The sequence below is a fragment of the Aegilops tauschii genome, chromosome 5 (assembly GCF_002575655.3).
Source record: "Aegilops tauschii subsp. strangulata cultivar AL8/78 chromosome 5, Aet v6.0, whole genome shotgun sequence".
NCBI lineage: Eukaryota > Viridiplantae > Streptophyta > Magnoliopsida > Poales > Poaceae > Aegilops > Aegilops tauschii.
This window is the reverse complement of record NC_053039.3, coordinates 557,353,359-557,373,286: the sequence shown is the minus strand read 5'-3', so window position 1 is coordinate 557,373,286 and position 19,928 is coordinate 557,353,359. Positions and strand designations below refer to the sequence as shown.

The following is a 19,928-nucleotide window of genomic DNA, read 5'->3' as shown; positions in this document are numbered from 1 at the left end:
GCCAGACGAGCCGGGCATAGTCAGGGCCGTAGCTGCGTGTGTGTAGCAGCACGTGTACGTGCGCGTGTGTGAGCTTGTTGCCGATGGAGCCGGAGGAGAACGCGTCCAGGGCTGTTGGTGGCCGCGTCGTCCGCGTACGGGCGCGACGGGAGCGCAGGCCAGGTATGGCGTGGGATGCGGGATGTGGACAACTGGGAGCGCCGTATGGAGCGGCGTGGCGTGCGTACGAGCGCACGTATAAAGGCTCGCTAGCCTCTGTGTATCGGCAGGTGGTTTTGCAGCTGAGTTCGTGCTCAGGAAAGAAACTAAGTGGCCGTTCGTGCGGCCGGCGGCGTTCGTGCGCCGGGCAAAATCCTGTTGTGTCCTTCTCGTTCTTCTTTCTTCTACCTCCGTCCAGCTGTGAGAGAGAGCTATCTAGGGCTGCGCCAACAATTGGTATACAGAGCTTCGGTTCGGGCGATCACCGGCGACCATGGCGCTCGTCCCACATGGCGGAGGCGCGGGCGGATCGGCGTCGATGGCGATGCCGATGCTCACGGTGGACAACTACACCGTCTGGGCGATCAAGGCACAGGCCATCCTCGACGTGCACACCGTGTGGGAGGCGGTGGCGCCGGGCGATGCGGCGGTGAACGCGCGGAAGGACAAGACGGCGCGCGCGTTGCTGCTCGGAGCGCTACCGGAGGAAGTGTTGCTGCAGGTGTCGACGAAGCTCACCGCCAAGGAGGTATGGGACTCCTTGAAGGTGAGGTTCGTCGGCGCCGATCGGGTCCGCGCGGCGAGGCTGGCGACGCTGCGCGGCGAATTCGACCGCCTGAAGATGGCGGATGGCGAGGAGCTCGACGTGTACGGCGGGAGGCTCGCGGCGATGGCGGCGAGGTACGCCAACCTCGGGGAGACGCTGGGTGACGCAGCACTTGTCAAGAAGTTGCTGGATACGGTGCCGGATCGCCTCTTCCCCGTCGTCGCCGGCATCGAGCAGTTCCACGACGTGACGACGATGGCGTTCGACGAGGCGCTCGGGCGGCTGCGCGCGTTCAACGAGCGTGTTCGGCGCCGTGGACAAGACGGCGGCGAGCGCGGCGAGGAGAAGCTTCTCATGACGGCGGCGCAGTGGGCAGCGCGGGAGCGTCGGCACGGCGGAGCTCGGGACGACGACGACATGCGGAGCCAGGCGTCGGGCTTCGGCGGCAATCGGCGCGGGCGCTGTTACAAGTGCGGCGAGCGCGGGCACTTCAAGCGCGACTGCCCCAGCTGCGGAGGGGACCGGCGGCGGAGCGCGCGCTGCTGGCGGACGTCGTCGGGGTCGAAGACGGCGAACTCCTCTGAGCCACGGCTTAGGGGGTGAATGTTAGACAAATAAACCGTGGCTCGGCCAGGGCGAGTCAGGCGCGCGTGCGTGCGGGTGCCAGACGAGCCGGGCATAGTCAGGGCCGTAGCTGCGTGTGTGTAGCAGCACGTGTACGTGCGCGTGTGTGAGCTTGTTGCCGATGGAGCCGGAGGAGAACGCGTCCAGGGCTGTTGGTGGCCGCGTCGTCCGCGTACGGGCGCGACGGGAGCGCAGGCCAGGTATGGCGTGGGACGCGGGATGTGGGCGACTGGGAGCGCCGTATGGAGCGGCGTGGCGTGCGTACAAGCGCACGTATAAAGGCTCGCTAGCCTCTGTGTATCGGCAGGTGGTTTTGCAGCGTTCGTGCTCAGGAAAGAAACTAAGTGGCCGTTCGTGCGGCCGGCGGTGTTCGTGCGCCGGGCAAAATCCTGCTGTGTCCTTCTCGTTCTTCTTTCTTCTACCTCCGTCCAGCTGTGAGAGAGAGCTAGCTAGGGCTGCGCCAACACCGCCGCTCTTGTAGGCGGGGCGGACTGGGAGCATGTGGGTCGGGGGCGCCGTTCCGACCGGCACACTCACCCTGAGCCGTCGAGGGAAGGTCTCGAGCGTAGCCTCGCCTTCAAGCGTTGGGCTCGAGGAAGGTGCTTTCGTTGCCTCGAGCGTGGCCACCAAGTCAGTGCATGCCGTGAGCCATTCAGATGCATTCGTTGTCGTCGCGCTGGTCATCGGGAGAGGTTCTGTCGTGCTCGCTCTCCGGTCACTTGCGGTGGCTCTCCGCTCGCCTTGCGCTCCTCGCCAGCGGAGCCGCTCCCTGCCCGTCCAGCCTTGTCCTCTGCTGACTAGGAGTTGGGCTGAGGTTGTAGGTCACTCGTCGCTGTGTGTGTCGGTGCCGCCAAGGTCCCAATATGGGTGTTGCAAGGATTCCAGTGTCAACCCATCTTTGGTCTCTGCTTTGGAGTCACAGCTTGCCCTGCTGCGCACGGAGCTCCTTCAGGAGGTTGAGCTACTCCGCACTGAGCTTCGCGACGCTCTTGCCAAGCTTGAGGTTGCGTCGGTTGTGCCTTTGCTGCCTGAGCTCCAGGTTGTTTCCGTTGATGAGGATGCTGAATGTTTCTTTGGAGATTTTTCTCCTCGTGCTCTGGATGTGACACCGATTGTTCATGGAAGTGCGGTTATCAGCGAGGTCGTAGCTCCAATTCTGCAGATTATGCCTGAGTTATAGGAGCTTTGTGGGGAATCATCTATTGTGTTACCGATGGAGCTGAGCGCTTTGGAGTCCTTGGAGGTGGCCATGACACCCTCACTTCCACCGCCAGAGTCCCGTCAGCCGCCCGCCTTTGCAGATAGTGGAGACTTGGTTGGTTCTATCACTGCCTCATCTATGACCATTGGGCATGTGGTGTCTTTGAGTGGCGAGGTTGATGCGACAGGTGTATTGGCACCTAACTCTGAGGCTATATCATGTGAGCAACTGGAGACGTCTGAGTCCATCGTGTCAGTGGTACCTATGACTGATGATATTGAGGCGGTTGGTATGTTGGCACCTGACCCTTCGGAGCCCAACCAGCCGCTCGCCTCTGTGGAGCGTGGAGGATCCGATGTTGCAATCACCCGCCCGCAGGTGACCGTTGGGCAGGTTTCTGTGCGTGACAAGGTCAATGAGATTCTATTCGAGATAGAGCTTCACAGCTTGCTCAAACGTTTGGAGAGGGTGAGCCCTGGATCTGGCAAGGCGATAGTGGAGGAGGCTCTCAGGAGCAAAGGAAAGAAAAGTGATGCCACAGGAAAGGCGTCCGCAGCTGCTTGAAGGATGGTTATTAGTCTCTTGGGTTGTCCTTATGGTCTGGCTTGTCTTCGTGGATTTGGTGGTGCATGTGCTCTTCGGCCGAGCAGTGTGGGGGCCGGTGGACATTAGGTGTTGGGTATGGTTGTCAGGCGATCATGTGCTTATGGGTTGCATGTCGTGTGAGTAGTCCACGTGTGGTTGGTCTGTATCGGTTTTTGCCTGGTTTTCCGTTAATTAACTGGGCAATTCTCTTCTCCTTAATTAATCGATGAGGCAAATCTTTTGCCTCCGTTTCAAAAAAAATCTTTGTCGAGTTCCTCCTGCCACGTACTCGACATTCACCTGACCAACGGGCCCCACCAATGGCGAGCTGAGGGCTACGTGACAACAAGTTGTATTTGCCGAATTCCTTCCAACGGAAACTTGGCAATCTTTTCTTAATTTATTTATTTTCTTCAATAAGGACTGTCAATGGTCGTGGATTTGGCACGCACTCGAGTGACCTCGAATCCCCCTATATATAAAAGATAGATCACATAGGGCGGCGGCTCGGCTATAACCTAACGCTCGCCGACGCCACACCACCTCCACCTCCCCGCCCTATACTGATTCCCACCACCGCTGACATGCCTCTCCTCGCCGCCTCTGATTCCCCATTGGACGCACCAACTAGCTCCTCTCCACCGGCGCTCCCGGCGGCGCACTCGACCAGTATCCCAGCGGCGCCCCACTCCTCCACCACCGATACGTCTCCCCTCCAGCTGACAATGATCACGCGAGGTTAGCATGATCTTCAGCTATTTGTGGTTTTTGTTAATTGTTTATTAGATAATTAATTAGTAGTTGTTATATAGTAGCTAGGTTAATATTTATCGGACGATATGAAAACATACGTATGACGGTATGAGTGATAAATTTTGATATGGGATGATATGGATAAGTGTGATAGGATATGTGTGAGTGCCTTTTCTGATTGAGAGTGCTAGAGAAGAGGTGATGAGAGGAGAGGACAATAGAGAAGAGGATATAACATTCTAATTGTATAGATATGTCAATTGATGTGTAGTAGAGTTTGGCAATATTGATAAAAAAAATTAAAAAACGACAAAGAGAAAGAAAATGAAAGGAAATTTTAAACAAAAAGAAGTTAGTAGTAAAAAATTGTTATATTTATTTAAAATGTGGATATATGTGGAAATATTTGCAAATGTTAGCTAGTTATAGTTAATTGTTACATAGTTAGCTACCTAGATATATTAGTTGCCAGTTATTTTATTTGTAGTTAGTTAGCTAGCTTCGTTAATGTAAAAGAAAATGAAAAAAACTTTGTGTTAGGAAAACACACATGCTTGTTGTAATTATAACCCAACCAATTAAGACAGTTGGCTGAATAGATATATTAGTTGCTCCTTGTACACTTTCTGAGTTGATCTTGTACTTCATATATGAAATTAAATTTACTAACTGGTTCGAGTTTGTGTATGCGACGAAGGAGGGGTCTGAACACCTTTCCTCTTAGAGTTTAGGCAAGTTGGCTTATGAGCTTGGACTTCCACCACCGGAGTTTCAACTGTTCAAGGGAGGAGTGATCACAAGTACGGTGCGAGGAGCCAGGGACAAGCCCGAGGACGACAATCTTATCCAATGTCGGAAGATATCACCTTCATCCAGGCTCTGCTTCCTCTGCTCCCTCGCTCAGGAGGCCAGGACCGCCGACGCCTACGACATTGTGCACCGTGCACGGCAGAGATGACGACGACCCAGAAGAACATCGCAGCAGCAGCTCCGAAGTACAGATGTGACGACCACTGAGGTTTGCAGGTGTTTTTGCTTCAATGATGGGGTGACCAACACCAACCCCAGTACCAGTACCATACCCCCCGCTGTGCCTGTTGGGATCACTAGGCTTAACTGTACATCTGAAAATTCACCCCCTTTTTTTGCATTGTTGTAAGTACATGCCAACAAGTTAGCACACATGAAAATGCAGTTTGTTAGCAGAGCATCAGAGAAGGGCATTTTTTGTTGTGCAAAAATCAGTGGAGAGTTTGTTAGCAGCAGAACAAGGAAAAAAACCAAACAAAAGGAAATGCGCCCACCGTGGGGCTCGAACCCACGACCACAAGGTTAAGAGCCTTGCGCTCTACCAACTGAGCTAGACGGGCTTGCTGAGTGATTGCTTCCAAGCACATATACAATCTCTGCCATTCACGTACACAAAGAAGAGATTACCTGCAGTTTTTCTCTCTCTCAAAGAGATCACCTGCAGAAAATGAGGGGGAACAAAATATTTTGATGGATCAGCACACTGCTTCAAAGAAATGAAAGCCATGATGGCATCTTCAGAATGCTCTGTCACCGAAAGAATTCAAGGAAGAAAGAGAAATGCGATGCCCTTGGCTCCATCACCAATGGCCAATATAGGACCATGGAATCTACTAGAGGAACAACCCTTGACCGATAGAGGTCCAAGACAGACCCCCAGCTGGTTACCCCCGACAAATAAAATCGCAAGCATTTTACAAATGATATCAGATTTTCTACTAGCTTGTTCCTGTTGCGCCTCAAATGCACGCCTTCTGTTCATAGTTAGTTGGGCTGCCGCAGGGATCCCAGGAATTTCTCGCTGAACAAGTTCCTGATACCTGTGATCTCTTGCAGTAAGAAGGTAACATTAAGCGCTGATGATGCTTTTGAACAGCAAGCAACTAATGATGTCGAAAGAAAGGTTGAGAAAATGGACAAATTACTATGATGCTTAAGAGCCTAACTTCACTTGTTGATTGCCTTTTCTAATATCCAGGGTAGGGAAGTGCGAAGGAATACAGGATCATCCTTGAGACACCATTTCATTTCATCAAATGGACTATCTGATAGTTCAGAATTTTACAACTGATGATACTAAGCATGTACCTCTGGGATTTCTACTGGAAATGCAAGTTCTATTTGTGTCATTCTAGCTTTAATTGCGTACCAAATCCTTTGTAACATTGTCAATAGTTTCCTGTGACCTGGAGAGAAAGCACCAACGCCAGCAACAATTCAGTGTCATCTTGGTTTGAAAATTGAAACCTACAGAATCAGATCTTGTTTACTATCATTATACTGAAATTGTTTCATTTGGAATAGCACCTTTACATGCCTTGGGATTTTCATTTTGACTTCATGACACCATCACTTTGCATAACCCTTTGTGAGGGCAAAACTTGCAGGAACGTAGAAACTTGGAACCTCAAAGGGCATTCTGTTGAAGTTCTAAATGCTCCACTATTCAAGGCATGCAACTGAATGACTGATACAAGACAAAACTGAGAGGTCATGTACCAGACTGTAGTATTGCTGTCACCAAAAATCTCCACAGCTACATTGCCCATTCTTGAAATGATGAAACCTATTGGCATCTCTGACGATTATATCCCTTCTCCTGACTAAGCTCATGTACTTGATAACAGTATGGCAATCTCCACACACACGGAGATTCTTCGTAACAAAAATGGTCTTATCTTCACTAAGTGTGAGGACACCAAAAGCTATTGCTAGCTTTTCACTGTGATAAAGAAGTGCCTTCTCCTTTTCCTCTTCCTCAAGATCTTGCAGAACAAAACTTGTATCAGCCTGGTAACCCAATTTATTAATATCTACCAGGATGTTATCCAGCTCTTGATATATCTCAGGTGACCGTGGATGAGATCTGTCCCCGCCAATAAATGCATGCAGAGAGCCATTTATCTCAATCCAACTGCAGCCAGGGCTCTTGTTGAACCCCTTCTCCTTCTGTATTATTCGAACTTCTGCTGCCTCGTCAAATCTCCCGGCAGCGCTGAATATGTTGGACAACAGAACAAAGTTGCCAGTCCCCTCAGGTCCTAGTTTCTGGATCATCCTAGCCACTTGCTTTCCTAAATCGATGTTCTTATGAACCCGGCAAGCTGCAAGCAAGGCTCCCCATACACGAACGTCTGCTTTCATTGGCATGGTCTGGATAAACTGATAGGCTTCATCAAGGAAACCCCCCCTCGCCAAAAGATCAACCATGCTGATATAGTGCTCCATCCTTGGAGTTATACCATACTTCTGTGCCATCATGTGAAACCAGCGTTTCCCTTCAGTCACGAGCCCGGAATGGCTGCATGCTGAAATTAGGCAGATGAATGTGACGCCATCAGGTTCACAGGCGTGATTCTTCATGTCCAAGAACAGCGCAGTGGCTTCCTTCCCGAGCCCATGGATTCCGTATCCCGCAATCATAGTATTCCATGACACAATATCCCGAGCTGGCATGACATCAAAGATCTGTCTGGAGAGATCAATCCTTCCACACTTTGCATACATATCCATCAAGGCATTGCAGATAGAGGTTTCTGGTGCCATTCCACGAACTATGACGGAACCATGGCTGCATTTGCCATGCTGCAAAGCCGCCAGGTGTGCACACGCTGGGATGAGTGACACCATTGTGGCAACATCCGGCTGTACGTTGCAGGCCTGCATCTTCCTGAAGACGAGAAACGCTGCATCCGCCATACCATTCTGCACATACCCTGATACGAGTGCACTGTAAGAGACCGTGTCCTTGGCCGCCATCTCATCAAAAAGGGCAGTAGCTTCGTCGATCAACCCAGCCTTGGCATACATCGAGAGGAGCGAGTTCCCGGCGGTCAGGTCAGAGTGGAGGCCAGATTTTGCAAGCAAAACATGAAGCTGTTTACCGATGTGGAGATCGGCCAGGCTGGCGCAAGCTCTGAGAGCGCTGGCGACGGAGGTTGGGGAAAGGAAGCCCAGTCCTTGTGCCAGCATGTCCTTGAACAGACCGAAGGCCCCTGTCATCCTGCCGCACACCACAAAGCCTCCGATGATGGCGCTCCAAGTAACATCATTCCTCATGGGCATGGCCTCGAAGACCCTGCGTGCGTAGAGCAATTCCCCGCATTTTGCGTACATGTCCAGCAGCGCGGTGCCAACAAGCACCCCGTCCTTGTCGTGGAGAGAGGCACGGATGCTGTAGGCATGCACCGACTTTCCTTGACAGAGCGCGCTCTGCTGGGCGAGCAGTGGGAGGAGGGCGACGAGTGTGGAGGCATTGGGCCTGAGGCTGGCGCAGCCCTCCTGCATGCGGAGGAGGCACTCGAGCGCGTGGTGATACATGCCGTGCAGCGCGTAGCCAGCGAGCATGGCGTTCCACGCGACGGCGTCCCTGGCGGGCATGGCGTGGAAGACGGCGGCGGCAGGGCCGAAGCGGGCGCACTTCATGTAGAGGTCGATGAGGGCAGTGCACACGAAGAGGTCGGCGTGGAGGCCCGCGCGGGCGGCGTGGCGGTGGATGGCGCGGCCCGCGCGGAGGTCCTGGAGGGCAGAGCAGGCCTTGAGGACGAAGGGGAAGGTGTACTTGTTGGGTGGGCAGCGGGCGTCGTGGAGCATGGCGGCGTAGAGGGCGAGCGCGCCGGCGGCGTGGGCGGGGCCGCGCCAGGAGTAGTCCCGGATGAGGGCGTTGTATGCGCGGGCGTCCGGGTCCGGCATTCGGTCGAACAGGTGCCGGGCACGCGTGAGGTCGCCCCGGGCGATGTGGTCATCGAGCTGCTGCTGCTGGAGGTGGCATGCGTCGGAAGGTGGCGCGGCGGTGGAGAGGGCGCGGGCGGTTGCCGGAGGAGGAGGAGGCGGGCGGCGTGGTGGTGCGGCGGCCGGTTTGAGTTTGGTGGCGGGAAGTCGCGGCCGCATCGCATGGTTTCTTTGGAACTCGACGAGACCAGAGGAAAGAGAGAAGACTCTGCTTCGTTAGTTTTTTTACGCAAACTTTCTTTCGTCTAGTGGCCAGAAAGGGCCCAGGCTTTGTCTGCTTGGGCCACTTAGGTTAGTATGGGCCCAACTCCTCGTTTAACCAATTTTTTCTCTTAAAAATGTTGGGGTTTTCAACTGTACATTGACAAAGTCACCACGTATGCATTTATTTGTACAAGAAAAAATGTTTTCTGTGCTGTTTCCCTTTTCAGTTTTGGAAAGGTTTCGGAAGATTCTGCTAGTTTTTTCCCTGTTTTCTTTTGTTTTTTATTATTTTATTTTATTTCGTTTTCTATATCTTTAATTCATGAAAAACAATTGTATTCAGGAACATATTTTTTACATTTTATAAATTCGTGAATGTTTTAAAAAAAATCAAATTTTTTTAATTCATCAGAATTTTAAAATCTAAGGAGCATTTTTTACTTGTTAATATTTTGAAATCCTGCACACGTAATAGAATGTATTTTGATATAAAACCGTGCAAAATTTAAAAAAATCTCCCTGCAAAGCACAACTTTTACAAGTCGACGTAAGCATGTACTAGAAATCTATCTATCTGTTACATAACCACAATACTTGGTCTTGTCGAGGCACCGTGTTAATCCGCATTATCCAAATTATTTGAACTAGTCGTCAACCCGTGCATTCGCACGGGCTAGTTTAGTAACCTATAATGGGATGAATTTTGGAGACTACGTTTCATTTACTGGGAGTTAGGAAATTAAGAATTCCCAAATTCCTATTGGAACAATTCTATCTTGTCCTACGACCATATATGTTTAATATTTAAGTCTTACCATAGTCTAAATTTAATACTTGAAATAATAGAATATGAAATGATGGATATACTCAAATGTTCTCGATGCAGATAAAAAATATGTTAATCAGCTCCAATCTTGGTATATAATGCCTTCAACAAATTGAAAATATTTTTTTCAAATTGTTCATTCACTTGACCTTTATTCCGATCAGTGTCTAGAGTCTTTAAGAAGTTTACTCTAGATATAAGATGAAAGACCCTCACAAAATCTACCCAAAAAAGGACCTTTTTAAAGAGAAAAGAAATAGATGCACGCATCAGACAACCATTTTTGTTACTTTTTGTTGTTCCAAAAGTTTCTCACAAAAAGATAAATGCCTAGTCCCTAACTAAAATAATAAAATCATGCATAGAGAAAATAGTCATCAGGTTGAGCTTTTGTACATGTTTCGGCGATTGCACTTTTCTGCATCTCCTTTGCTTCCAATATATCATAATGTATTGATCTAAACATGTTCACTTTCATTATATTAGTTGATTACTAAAAGTAAAATATTAATATATTAACATATGTACACAAGTAAACAATTTTGGTCTCTATTTTGAATCAACATGAACTTTGTCTAAAATGGAATATATAAATACCTTACTGAAGTATTTACAGAAATATTGATACAATATTTAACTAAAATCATATTTACCAAACCAAACAAACTGAGATGCATGTCTCCTTTTGGCAATAAAAAAGCGATGCATGTCTCCTGTCTATTAGCTACCACCCTATATATGTGGATCCTACAAATTAACATGCATATTATTCCGAACGTGGTAGTTTGTCTAGTACTTATTTTCCAAAACTCGGAAGTGGCTATTTAAATTTTTGTCGAGCGCCAGATAATAGGAACTCGGGAAAGTTAAAGATTGCCCACATCCGTGCAGCCAAGTGTTGTTTGCCTAGAACAGATCTTGGCAAACACAAGGCCGAGTTATTTCTAGGCTTTGCCAAGTACGCTGAAAACTTTTGGCAATTCTGTAGTGACATGGCATTAACACAAAACTTTATCACGTTCACGTCCAAAAAACAAACAGTGTAAAAGTAAGTAAATATCTTTCTTGAATGTGGATTATTCTTACGTAAATGTTTAGTTTTGTTGCTTGTATGTAAGATTGACCTTTATAACTTGGTACCCTGGAATGTATTGTATCTAAGGAGTTCTTTCATACGTTTACATAAGTTTGGGTTACTGGGCAAATAATCTAATTATGCTGCAAAATCTCTTTTGTGATCTGGTGGTTTTTGTGGATAGGAAACTCTAACTTCTGATGCATTAGGCAATATGAAGCTGGGCAGGACAGTGACCTGATGAGACATACGATTCATGCATGGGCCTACTTTGCATGTCGGGGTTGCCATAGTTCTGTTCTAATTCAGTCTCAGGTATTCGGAAAAGGTTAATTAGAATACCTTTTGTTATCTGGTGATTTTGGTGGATAAGGTCAAATATTTCTGGTACATGCAAAGGTTATTGCATGAAACATGAGCATCGGCTGTCTTGCAGATAATAATCTGTTCCCAACAATGATGCTAGCCTAGGAAACAATTGACTGGTTGTCCTTCACAAAAATCAGTCCCAACATAGGACGTGAGAAATAAATTGCACATATAAGATACAACGTCAGAAGCACAATCCAAGTATAAGATCTTACAAAAATGAACTGGATTGAAATATAACTTCTTTACTCGTACCATGGGCATCCGTGATTCCCCGATGGACAACTTCGTGTGCTGTATTAAATATTTGTGGATTTAGAGGTCCGTACGATCAAGGGAGATGCTGATCATATTAATAGAATTGGATGTTGTACGCTACGTATCAGAGATGAGGAACAGGGGACCGGATCAATGGAGATTGGTGGTAGAAGAAAATGTGTCATGATAAGGTATGAAATAAGAAAAACAGAGACAAAAAAAGAGAGTTGAAATCTGCGATAAAAAAAAATACTAAACTTGTTTCCTTGAGAAAATCTCCATGCCCCAACAATGATAAATCACATAGCTTGACTTATTTGAGAGGGTATAATATATGTGCGCTTTTTTGGCCATCACGTTTTTGTAGCACTTAACAATTAGATTTAGGATCTAATGGCTTTATATATTTTTTTCTTTGGTTTTCAAAACTGAGAAAAAATAGTTTTTCTAGCTGAGTATTTTATGATTGAATCTACACCGTAATAATTCGGTCCCACCAGATGAACGGCTCGTAAAATCTAATTAACAGGGTAATTTCTTGGAAGTGACTAATTAGTATAGGTAGGTATAGATATAGATAGATAGATAGATAGATAGATAGATATAGATAGATAGATAGATAGATTGATGTGTAACCAATGGCTAGGATTTAGAAAGTTTCTACACGTCAAAAGTGATTTCGAAAATCTTTGTCGAGTTCCCTTAATGTAGTACTCGGCAAACGTGTCCCCGTCGTGACGAAACCGTCTACCCCGAACGGCCATGCCACGTGGTTCCTAATTGCCGAGTCCATGTCGTGGGATATCGGCAGAAGGCGTATTCCAGTATTCGTCGAGTCTTTTTTTGTTTTGACAAGTATTTTGTGAATGGCTCTCGGCAAACTAAAGACTATACCAAGTACGCTCTTTTGCTGAGTTTTTGTACTCGGCATATGGTTGATTTGCGGGTGCAGGTGAAACAGAGCTAGGCAAACAGCTTGGCACTCGGCAATGACCAATTTTCTAGGTGAAATGACATGTGTTTTAATAACACAAACTGGATGGGTGTGCAGGTTGTCCTGAGGAAAATTGCAGGCTATTGCAACTCATGGAAGTCCTCTGCAAAGGAAAAGCAAGAGAGCGCGTGGAGATGATCATTGTGGCTATTTGGGAGGCTGCAAGAAAACCACTGCTGCTGCTCTGGCCAGAGCCAGGCTGAAGCGGAACGAGCTCTGGTTGCAATACTCTCTACAAAAGATGGGAGGCTGGATGGGCATGGAGGAGAGCCTGATCCTTGAGGGCTAAAAATATGGCATCATGTCCCTCCTCGCGCTATGGGGAATTGCCAGTAGCTAGTTCTATTTTCAGCATGTAAACTTTTAGCCTGAACCTTATATCCCAAGGCGTGTTGCCGTTTTTAGGTTTCATGTAAGTTGATGCCGGAGAGATACTCAATCTGCTCCTACGGTCTGTATTAACGATGTACTATGTGAGTTTCATTTTGGGGCTGCTGCCCTTTTCTTCTAAAAAAGATTCCAACCTCATCAGTCCGCCGAGCACCGCCGCCACCAAGAAGGGTGCAAGACCGCGCATATATCTGTTTGTGTTTCAACATCCAAGTAAAAGCTTGTTATTATTTTGGTGAAATTTTGCAGAATATTCAAAGAGCAAGCCATTCTAATCTTCCGTACTTTTGTTTACCTGGAATTCGACAGGCCAATGGGGTACAAATTTTGGTGGCTCGACTAGCACGTGAGTAGTAGAATTATTATTATTATTATTTTGGCGATGCAAGTAGTACAAATTTTGGACATGTAGTATATTTGCCAACAAAAATTATATAGAAATACTACAATCCGTGCCGTAACCGAGTAGGAGATTTGTTGGATTCTGTATTCAGATGATGTTGGAGATTTCCAATCGATTCGTGCACGCGCTAATTTACCAACAGCCAAGTTAAACCTAGTTCGCGTTTTTCTCCACGATAGGTTGTCGACTAACGATCGATGTCGAGGGAAAAGAAGCGCGCGCGTTCAGCGAGGCCGGCCGTGCGGCGGCGCTGGTCGTCCACGTTCCCAGACGACATCCTCGCCGTTGTGTACCGTATGGTCGCCTCCCTGGGCGACCGTGTGCGCTTCGCCGCCGTCTGCCGGTCGTGGCGGGCCGTGGCGCGAGGGGCGCCGCCCACCGCCGCCGCGCTGCCGTGGCTGCTCCTCGAGCCCTGCGATTGCAGCAGGACGAAGCGGCTGCACATCCCCGAGGACGACGCCATCGTGTGGCTCCAGCTTCCCCGGGGCAGTAGGCGGCTCATCGGCTGCCATGACGGCGGCTGGGTCATCTCAACCGCGCCGCTCAGAATCGTCAACCTCTTCTCCGGCGCCAAGGTGACGCTCCCTGAGAAACCGGCGGGGATCTTCTCTGAGAGCAAAATTGTATTCTCCAAGCCGCCCACCTCGGGTGACTGTATCCTCGCCACCGTGAACGAGCACCGTGGCATCGCGCTTTGTAGGGTTGACGGCCCGGACAGCGTGTGGACGAGACAAAGATGCAAATCCTGCGAGACAATTGACGACATCACGTTTTGCAATGGCGAGCTGTATGGCCTCACGAAGTACAACGGGAAGGTAACCAAATTTGAGATAGGCGTGAATGAGCACGGAGCGCCCGTGGTTACTGCTGAGATCCATCTCAGCTGCTCTGTGTTGATGGACAACATTGAGGAGAAGACCAGTTACATCTTTGACTTACGTGGCAAGCTTGCAATGGCCATTAGAACCGAGTGGTCATTAAACCACAAACCTTTCTTCAAAGTGTTTGAGCTCGTCGACATCCATGACGATGAACTAGCGGTGTCCGACAAGCACACGTGGATAGAGGTCACAAGCTTGGATGATCACGCCTTGTTCTTAGGACAAACTTTCTCTAAGGCAGTGCACGTGCCGGCAGACAAACCTGTCCGCGTGGAGAGAAACCACATCTATTACTCTTGTTGCTTGAATCAAAGTGATGATGTCCCTAGTGGTCTGTTAAGAACGTTCTCGAAAGGCTGCAGTCGCCAGAAATATTACAGGGGAGACGACAGGAAGAAGGACATCACCAACGATGACGTGAAGAGGATCACATCAACGGGATATTTCGTGAGGGGCAGTCCTTACAGTAGCATGTGGATTCTCCCTCCGGATATGTAGCTAGTCTTGATTCTAGGTAATCAACACATTAAGCTATCTTCAAGAGATACCATATGCTTTCTCCGATCTAAAATGCAAAACTTTCGGGACATGCACATTGTCTTCGAGATGGTAATTTCACGTTATTTGATGTGCAAACATTGCTGCCTTGCAGAAAAATAATTGTCTTGTAGGACATGACATATACTTATACTCGATTCCAAAATGCAAGCCTTGTAGGACATGACATAACATACTTTCTTTGGTCCAAAATATACTCCTTGACATGCCATTGTGTTCAAGATCATGACATATGTCTTCTTGACATGCCATTGTGTTCAAGATGGTAGAGTATTTACCATTAGTTTACGTGCAGACATGTTGCAAATTCGTGTAACAACATAAATGACAGAGATAAATACTGAAATTAAGCTGGCAGATATACACAAAGGAACTAGCATGACAAGCAGCCTCGTCCAATAATCAGATCACACATGCAATAATTGACTATGATGTTTTCAAGATTATCAATCCTTCGAGATAAAACCCAAGCCCCAATCAGGCAGTAAATGCCTACTTGTGTCCCCAACAATCCTAGTGAGGGTTACAATGTCACTGGCTTTCCATCGCAAAAAAAATGTCACTGGCTTTGCTAGTTTAACAAGTAATTGGAATATTATGATATAAAAAGCCTATGTGTGTATATTTAGAATAAATAATTATTGAAAATTTAAGTGCAAGTAATGAGAATTTCAAGGTTTTCTTATGGAGGAAACTGGAGTGGGGCTCATATCATGAAATTAGTGGCACGTAAATATAAGTAATATAAGTATAGGCGTGCGAAATTGGTCAAATAGACAATCATAGCAAATTATGATGTGTATAGGTTGGCTCATTTTATAGGTAGTACATCCATAAATCCTAAATAACAACATCTATTGTATCTCATGGCTAATACTCCACACACAAAGCGACTGAAACCAACGCATACATCCGAGTCAAGTAATATTTCATTCACTCCTGCGTCAACCCTCTTTTTATCCTGGGTGAGGCAAATTCGTTATCTTTTCTTCTCTTATTGTCACCAAGAATATTTTTGCCAATTGAGTCTACTCATCTAATGTGCAACGCTCCCACTACTGTTGTTTCATCTAAAGTGGCACATGATTAAACTCAAGAAGATGTGTGTAAAGTAAACACACCGGCCACCTCCTACACGCATCTGTCCATTTCCCAGACCACCCGCCATCGAAGCCTGCTAGCCATCTCCTTTGTTTCGCATATGTGATGGCCATGGAGTAGCGCTATAATGTGGTTCCCACACATCTAGCCAAAAAAAATATTGGGTTTGTATTAGCTATTTTTTTTCTTTTATTTGTAGGCGTGCAACGATGGTGAGCAACGCATATAAGAAGGATGGTGAGCAACCACATTGACGATTTGATGTGTTTTGAACACTCTGTCACTGTCCCACTCCATTTGTGTTAGAGCAACTTCAACGCGCCGACCTAAACAGACTTTTTGTCCATTTGGGTCGGCGTGTCCGCCCCCTTCCGTATTTCGGTCGACAATGCGCCCAGTGTGCGGATGCATTTTCGTCCTCACGGCCGGTTTGCGGACATTTTTTTAGCTCTTTTCATGACATATCAAAAAACATTGGCCTAAATTCACATAATTCAAACACAATACAAATATCTCATAGTTTCACAACCAAATAAATAACTCATAATTTACAAGCCAAATAAAGTTTATATTGTCTCAAATACATTTGAAAGAAAAAATAGCCGATACATCTACTGGTTACCAACATGAGCCCACATATGCTAAATCAAATCATCTTACAGTTGAATGTGAGTTTCCCAATCACGCATTTGATTATGAAATTCGGTGAACTGTGCAAACATTGCCGCTCCTCCATGCTCAGACACAACATTGTTACCCTGAAACTGAAACCATTGGTTGTAGATTCCATCCGGACACTCATCCTCTATGATCATGTTATGCATGATTACACAAGCAGTTATTACCTTCCACAACTTCTTGGTGCTACAAGTTCTAACTCTAAATGTATTTTCCTTTTCAAAAAACGCAATCAGCCGAAGGCCCTTTCAGTTTTTCCTCCCAGGGACTTGTTTGTAGTAACTTTTATTACAGATTGGTCCCTGGTCTTCAAACACTCGTATCTCCGCGACCGGGACTCCGATCGACGTGAAACCAACGCCCACTTCTTCATCTCGTCGAGATCTTTCTGTTGGTACCATTTCACTAGGTCGTCCCACTGTGAAAATGACCATTATGCCCTTTCCCTTAATCAGCCCCCTTCGAGAGAGAAGTACGTCCGGCGTTTCGTTCCGCGGCTTCACCGCACTTCTTCCCGGAGTCTCCATTACCCCCAGGCAAGCCACAATAGCCACTTGCATGATAGCCATGCAGTAGCCATGGTTCCTACTTGAATATTTAATAAACTAGCGGTGTGTCCCGTGCATTTGTGCGGATACCGAATGATGCCCCATCGAGATTGAAGAACACCAAAGGCACGCTCCACATATTTCCTAGCACTCTCTTGTGCTTGGGCAAATCTTTTCCTCTTCTCTCCTACAGGGTTAGGGATTATCTTCACAAGAGTAGTCCACTGAGGTTAGATACCGTCAGTTAGGTAGTATCCTTTGTTGTAGTGGTGGCCATTGATGTCAACATTGACCTCTGGGCAGTTGTCTTCTGCAAGCCTTGCAAACACCGGAGAGCACTGAAGCACGTTGATGTCATTCTGAGATCTGGCCAAGCGAAGAAAAAGTGCCAAGTTCAGAGATCTTGTGAAGCCACGGCCTCAAGTATGATAGTGCAAGCTTTGACATGGCCCCTATACTGCCCCTGCCAAGCAGAAGGACAGTTCTTCCACTCCCAGTTCATACAATATATGCTATCAAGCATCCTCGGAAAGCCCCTACTCACATTGATTGCCAACAACCGGGTTGTATCTACAGCAGTTGCCTCTCTCAAGTACTCCGGGCCAAACACTGCTACCACAGCCTTGCAGAACTTATACATGGAGTCTAGGCGCGTGGACTCGCTCATTCAGATATACTGATCAATAGATCACCGGATACTCCGTATGCAAGCATCCGAATAGTTGTAGTGTATTTCTAATAAGAGGAGAAGCCAATTTTTCCCAGGGCATCCTCCTTGCACTCAAAATAGTTATCGTACGCCACCACCCCCTCCGGGATACGGTTGGAAACATATCTAGCCATCCGGAAACGGCGCCGGAATAGGTGGTGTTTGAAGAGCGGGTTAGGGGATTCGAAGTAGTCTTGCCAGAGTAGGCAATGGCCGCTCTCTCGGTTGCGACGCCGAAGTATGCCCTGGGATCGAGCCCCTGAACATTAGTCGTTGCCTACTAATGTGGGCATGGACGACCAAAGCAGCAGCCATAATATCCTCATCATCGGATGAAGAATCATCCGGATCGCAAATGAAATTGTGGAAAAAGTACTCGCCGCCGGAGTCCATTTGTATCTTGTGGGCAAACCGTCGAACACCTTGCGGGTGTCATGGAAGAAGCCGGACGCTAAAGAGCCTCGTGCCTAACAGGCGTGTCGGCGTGGAGGTGAACGTGGCGGCATCTGGCGAGCGAGGTAGCCGCGCTTGTGTGCTGCCGACAGGGGAGGCAAGGGGTGGTGGCGTCGACGTCGGGGTGCTGCGATGGCGGCGAAAACGGTCCACCAAACGCCGAAGTATGGGTAGTCGGGGGTGGCGTGCTGCTGGGGGAGGTACGTGGGCCGGCCTGGGTGGCGGCGACGGGTGGGGCGACCGGGTGTGCTGGTTATCGATGGGAGGAAAGGGGGAATGGCCAATGTGCCACCGACTAGCGGGCCAGAGGGAGGACAAGGGCGGGTGTGGCGCGCGTCCACTGCGTGTCCGCGCCCACGCAAACGTGGCCCAAATTTGAGACTGAAATGGGTCACGCGTGGACAAAAAGCGGACGCCGGTCCATTTGCGTCGCGCGTTGGGCCGGCTTTTGTGTCCGTTTCGACCCAAACGGACACGTGCGGACAGTTTGGGTCGGCGCGTTGGAGTTGCTATTATGCTTTGTGCAATGCAATATGTATGCCAAACTGTCAATGATGGTGATGGGCCTTGTGAAACAATTCATACTTTTTGAAAGTTGGAGATATATGCTTTTCATGAAGTTCCCGCTAATAGGTACCTGTGCAAGATGGATCAGACTCAACTGTTCCCATAAGGATCCTTCGTACTCTCTCTTCTTGGCCAGCCGGGAGAGCGGATCTGCTTTACCACTGAAATCGTTGCATCGATCATTTCTCTGGGATGGGACAAGACACTGAGCGAAACAACAATGAAATTAAACAAGGAGTAGTGCTGGAAATTGACAAACCAACTGAAGACCGAACCAAGTGAGAACATAGCATGTCTTCCTCTCCTCTCCTACCTTGAGACAAGTACAGAACATGCATATTATTGTACAGTAAATAAAAAGCAAAAGATCACAGTGAAGGATTCCAGACTTCAGAGAATTCGACTTCAAAACCAACCTATTAGATTATATAGCACCTCATCTTGGCGCCAAGGATTTCAGACATGAACACCTAGAGACGCACGCAGAGCCTACACATCCTCCCCTGACAAGAGAAACATACAAGGAAACATTGACGAGTGAACTAAAAATGGCATACCAGCTAGGATATGGTATCATCATCTGCTCCGTCCCTCTCCATCTTGGTCGTGGTCGAAGCTTCTTCACCTGCAGATCTCTGCGTTGGAGGGGCTGCGCACGCACACCTTGGCGTACCTGTGGCAGGCCGCGCAGTGGAGGTGCCACGTGCCCACGGACACCGTCGACGACGCGAACCGCGCGCCGCAGTGCACGCACCGCGCCGGGCACGGGAACCTCCTGCTCCCCTGGCGCCGCGGCGGCGTGTGCGTGTCCGTGCCGGATCCCTCGTCCTTGGGCGTGTAGGCGGCGGAGGCGGCCGGTGGCGGTGGTCGGCTGTGAGTGCCGGGCTTCGCGTGAGACGCCGACGTGTGACGCGTCGTGTCCGCGCTGGCTCTCTCGGCCTTGGGTGCGTGGGCGGTGGCCTGCTGTGAGACGTGTCGCCGGCGCCGGCTCGCCGCTTGTCGTCGTCCCTGTGCGCGTTGTTGGCGGCCGGAGACGGTGGTTGGCTGTGGTCGCTGGGCTTCGAGGCAGGAGTGGGAGGCGCCGGCGGGCGGGGTCGCGGCGACGGCGTCGGGGCAGAGCGCGGCTTGGTGACTCCCGTGGCCGCGGCGTCGCGGGGAGCGGGCGGGTGGCGGACCGAGAGCGCCCCCCACGCCTGCTGGAGCAACTTGAACGCGCCGTTGGCGGCGGCGGAGCGGTTCTTGTCC

General features: G+C 48.6%; 3 protein-coding genes and 1 non-coding gene across 4 annotated transcripts; 2 read left to right on the top strand and 2 right to left on the bottom strand.

The window, feature by feature from the left end:
• Nucleotides 1–403: 403 nt before the first annotated feature.
• Nucleotides 404–1,579, top strand: LOC141022679 (uncharacterized). The gene has a single exon (XM_073498941.1). It carries the CDS (start codon nucleotides 473–475, stop codon nucleotides 1,346–1,348), a length of 876 nt encoding a protein of 291 aa, XP_073355042.1. The 5' UTR covers nucleotides 404–472; the 3' UTR covers nucleotides 1,349–1,579.
• A 3,626-nt stretch (nucleotides 1,580–5,205) lies between these two features.
• TRNAK-CUU (transfer RNA lysine (anticodon CUU)) lies at nucleotides 5,206–5,278 on the bottom strand. Its single transcript has one exon. It is a non-coding gene; the product is annotated as a tRNA-Lys (tRNA).
• Nucleotides 5,279–5,946: 668 nt separating this feature from the next.
• On the bottom strand, nucleotides 5,947–8,872 carry LOC109773111 (pentatricopeptide repeat-containing protein At3g16610-like). Its single transcript, XM_040391192.2, has 2 exons — nucleotides 6,246–8,872; nucleotides 5,947–6,124 (listed from the first exon to the last, which is right to left on the bottom strand). The coding sequence occupies exon 1, from the start codon at nucleotides 8,826–8,828 to the stop codon at nucleotides 6,456–6,458; it is 2,373 nt and encodes a 790-aa protein (XP_040247126.1). The 5' UTR covers nucleotides 8,829–8,872; the 3' UTR covers nucleotides 5,947–6,124; nucleotides 6,246–6,455.
• A 4,513-nt stretch (nucleotides 8,873–13,385) lies between these two features.
• LOC109782934 (uncharacterized) lies at nucleotides 13,386–14,567 on the top strand. The gene has a single exon (XM_020331816.3). The coding sequence runs from the start codon at nucleotides 13,386–13,388 to the stop codon at nucleotides 14,565–14,567; it is 1,182 nt and encodes a 393-aa protein (XP_020187405.3).
• The last annotated feature ends 5,361 nt before the right edge of the window (nucleotides 14,568–19,928 follow it).

Coding starts and splice junctions, on each gene's coding strand:
- LOC141022679 (XM_073498941.1), top strand. CDS start 473: ATGGCGCTCGTCCCACATGGCGGAGGCGCGGGCGGATCGGCGTCGATG.
- LOC109773111 (XM_040391192.2), bottom strand. CDS start 8,828: ATGCGGCCGCGACTTCCCGCCACCAAACTCAAACCGGCCGCCGCACCA.
- LOC109782934 (XM_020331816.3), top strand. CDS start 13,386: ATGTCGAGGGAAAAGAAGCGCGCGCGTTCAGCGAGGCCGGCCGTGCGG.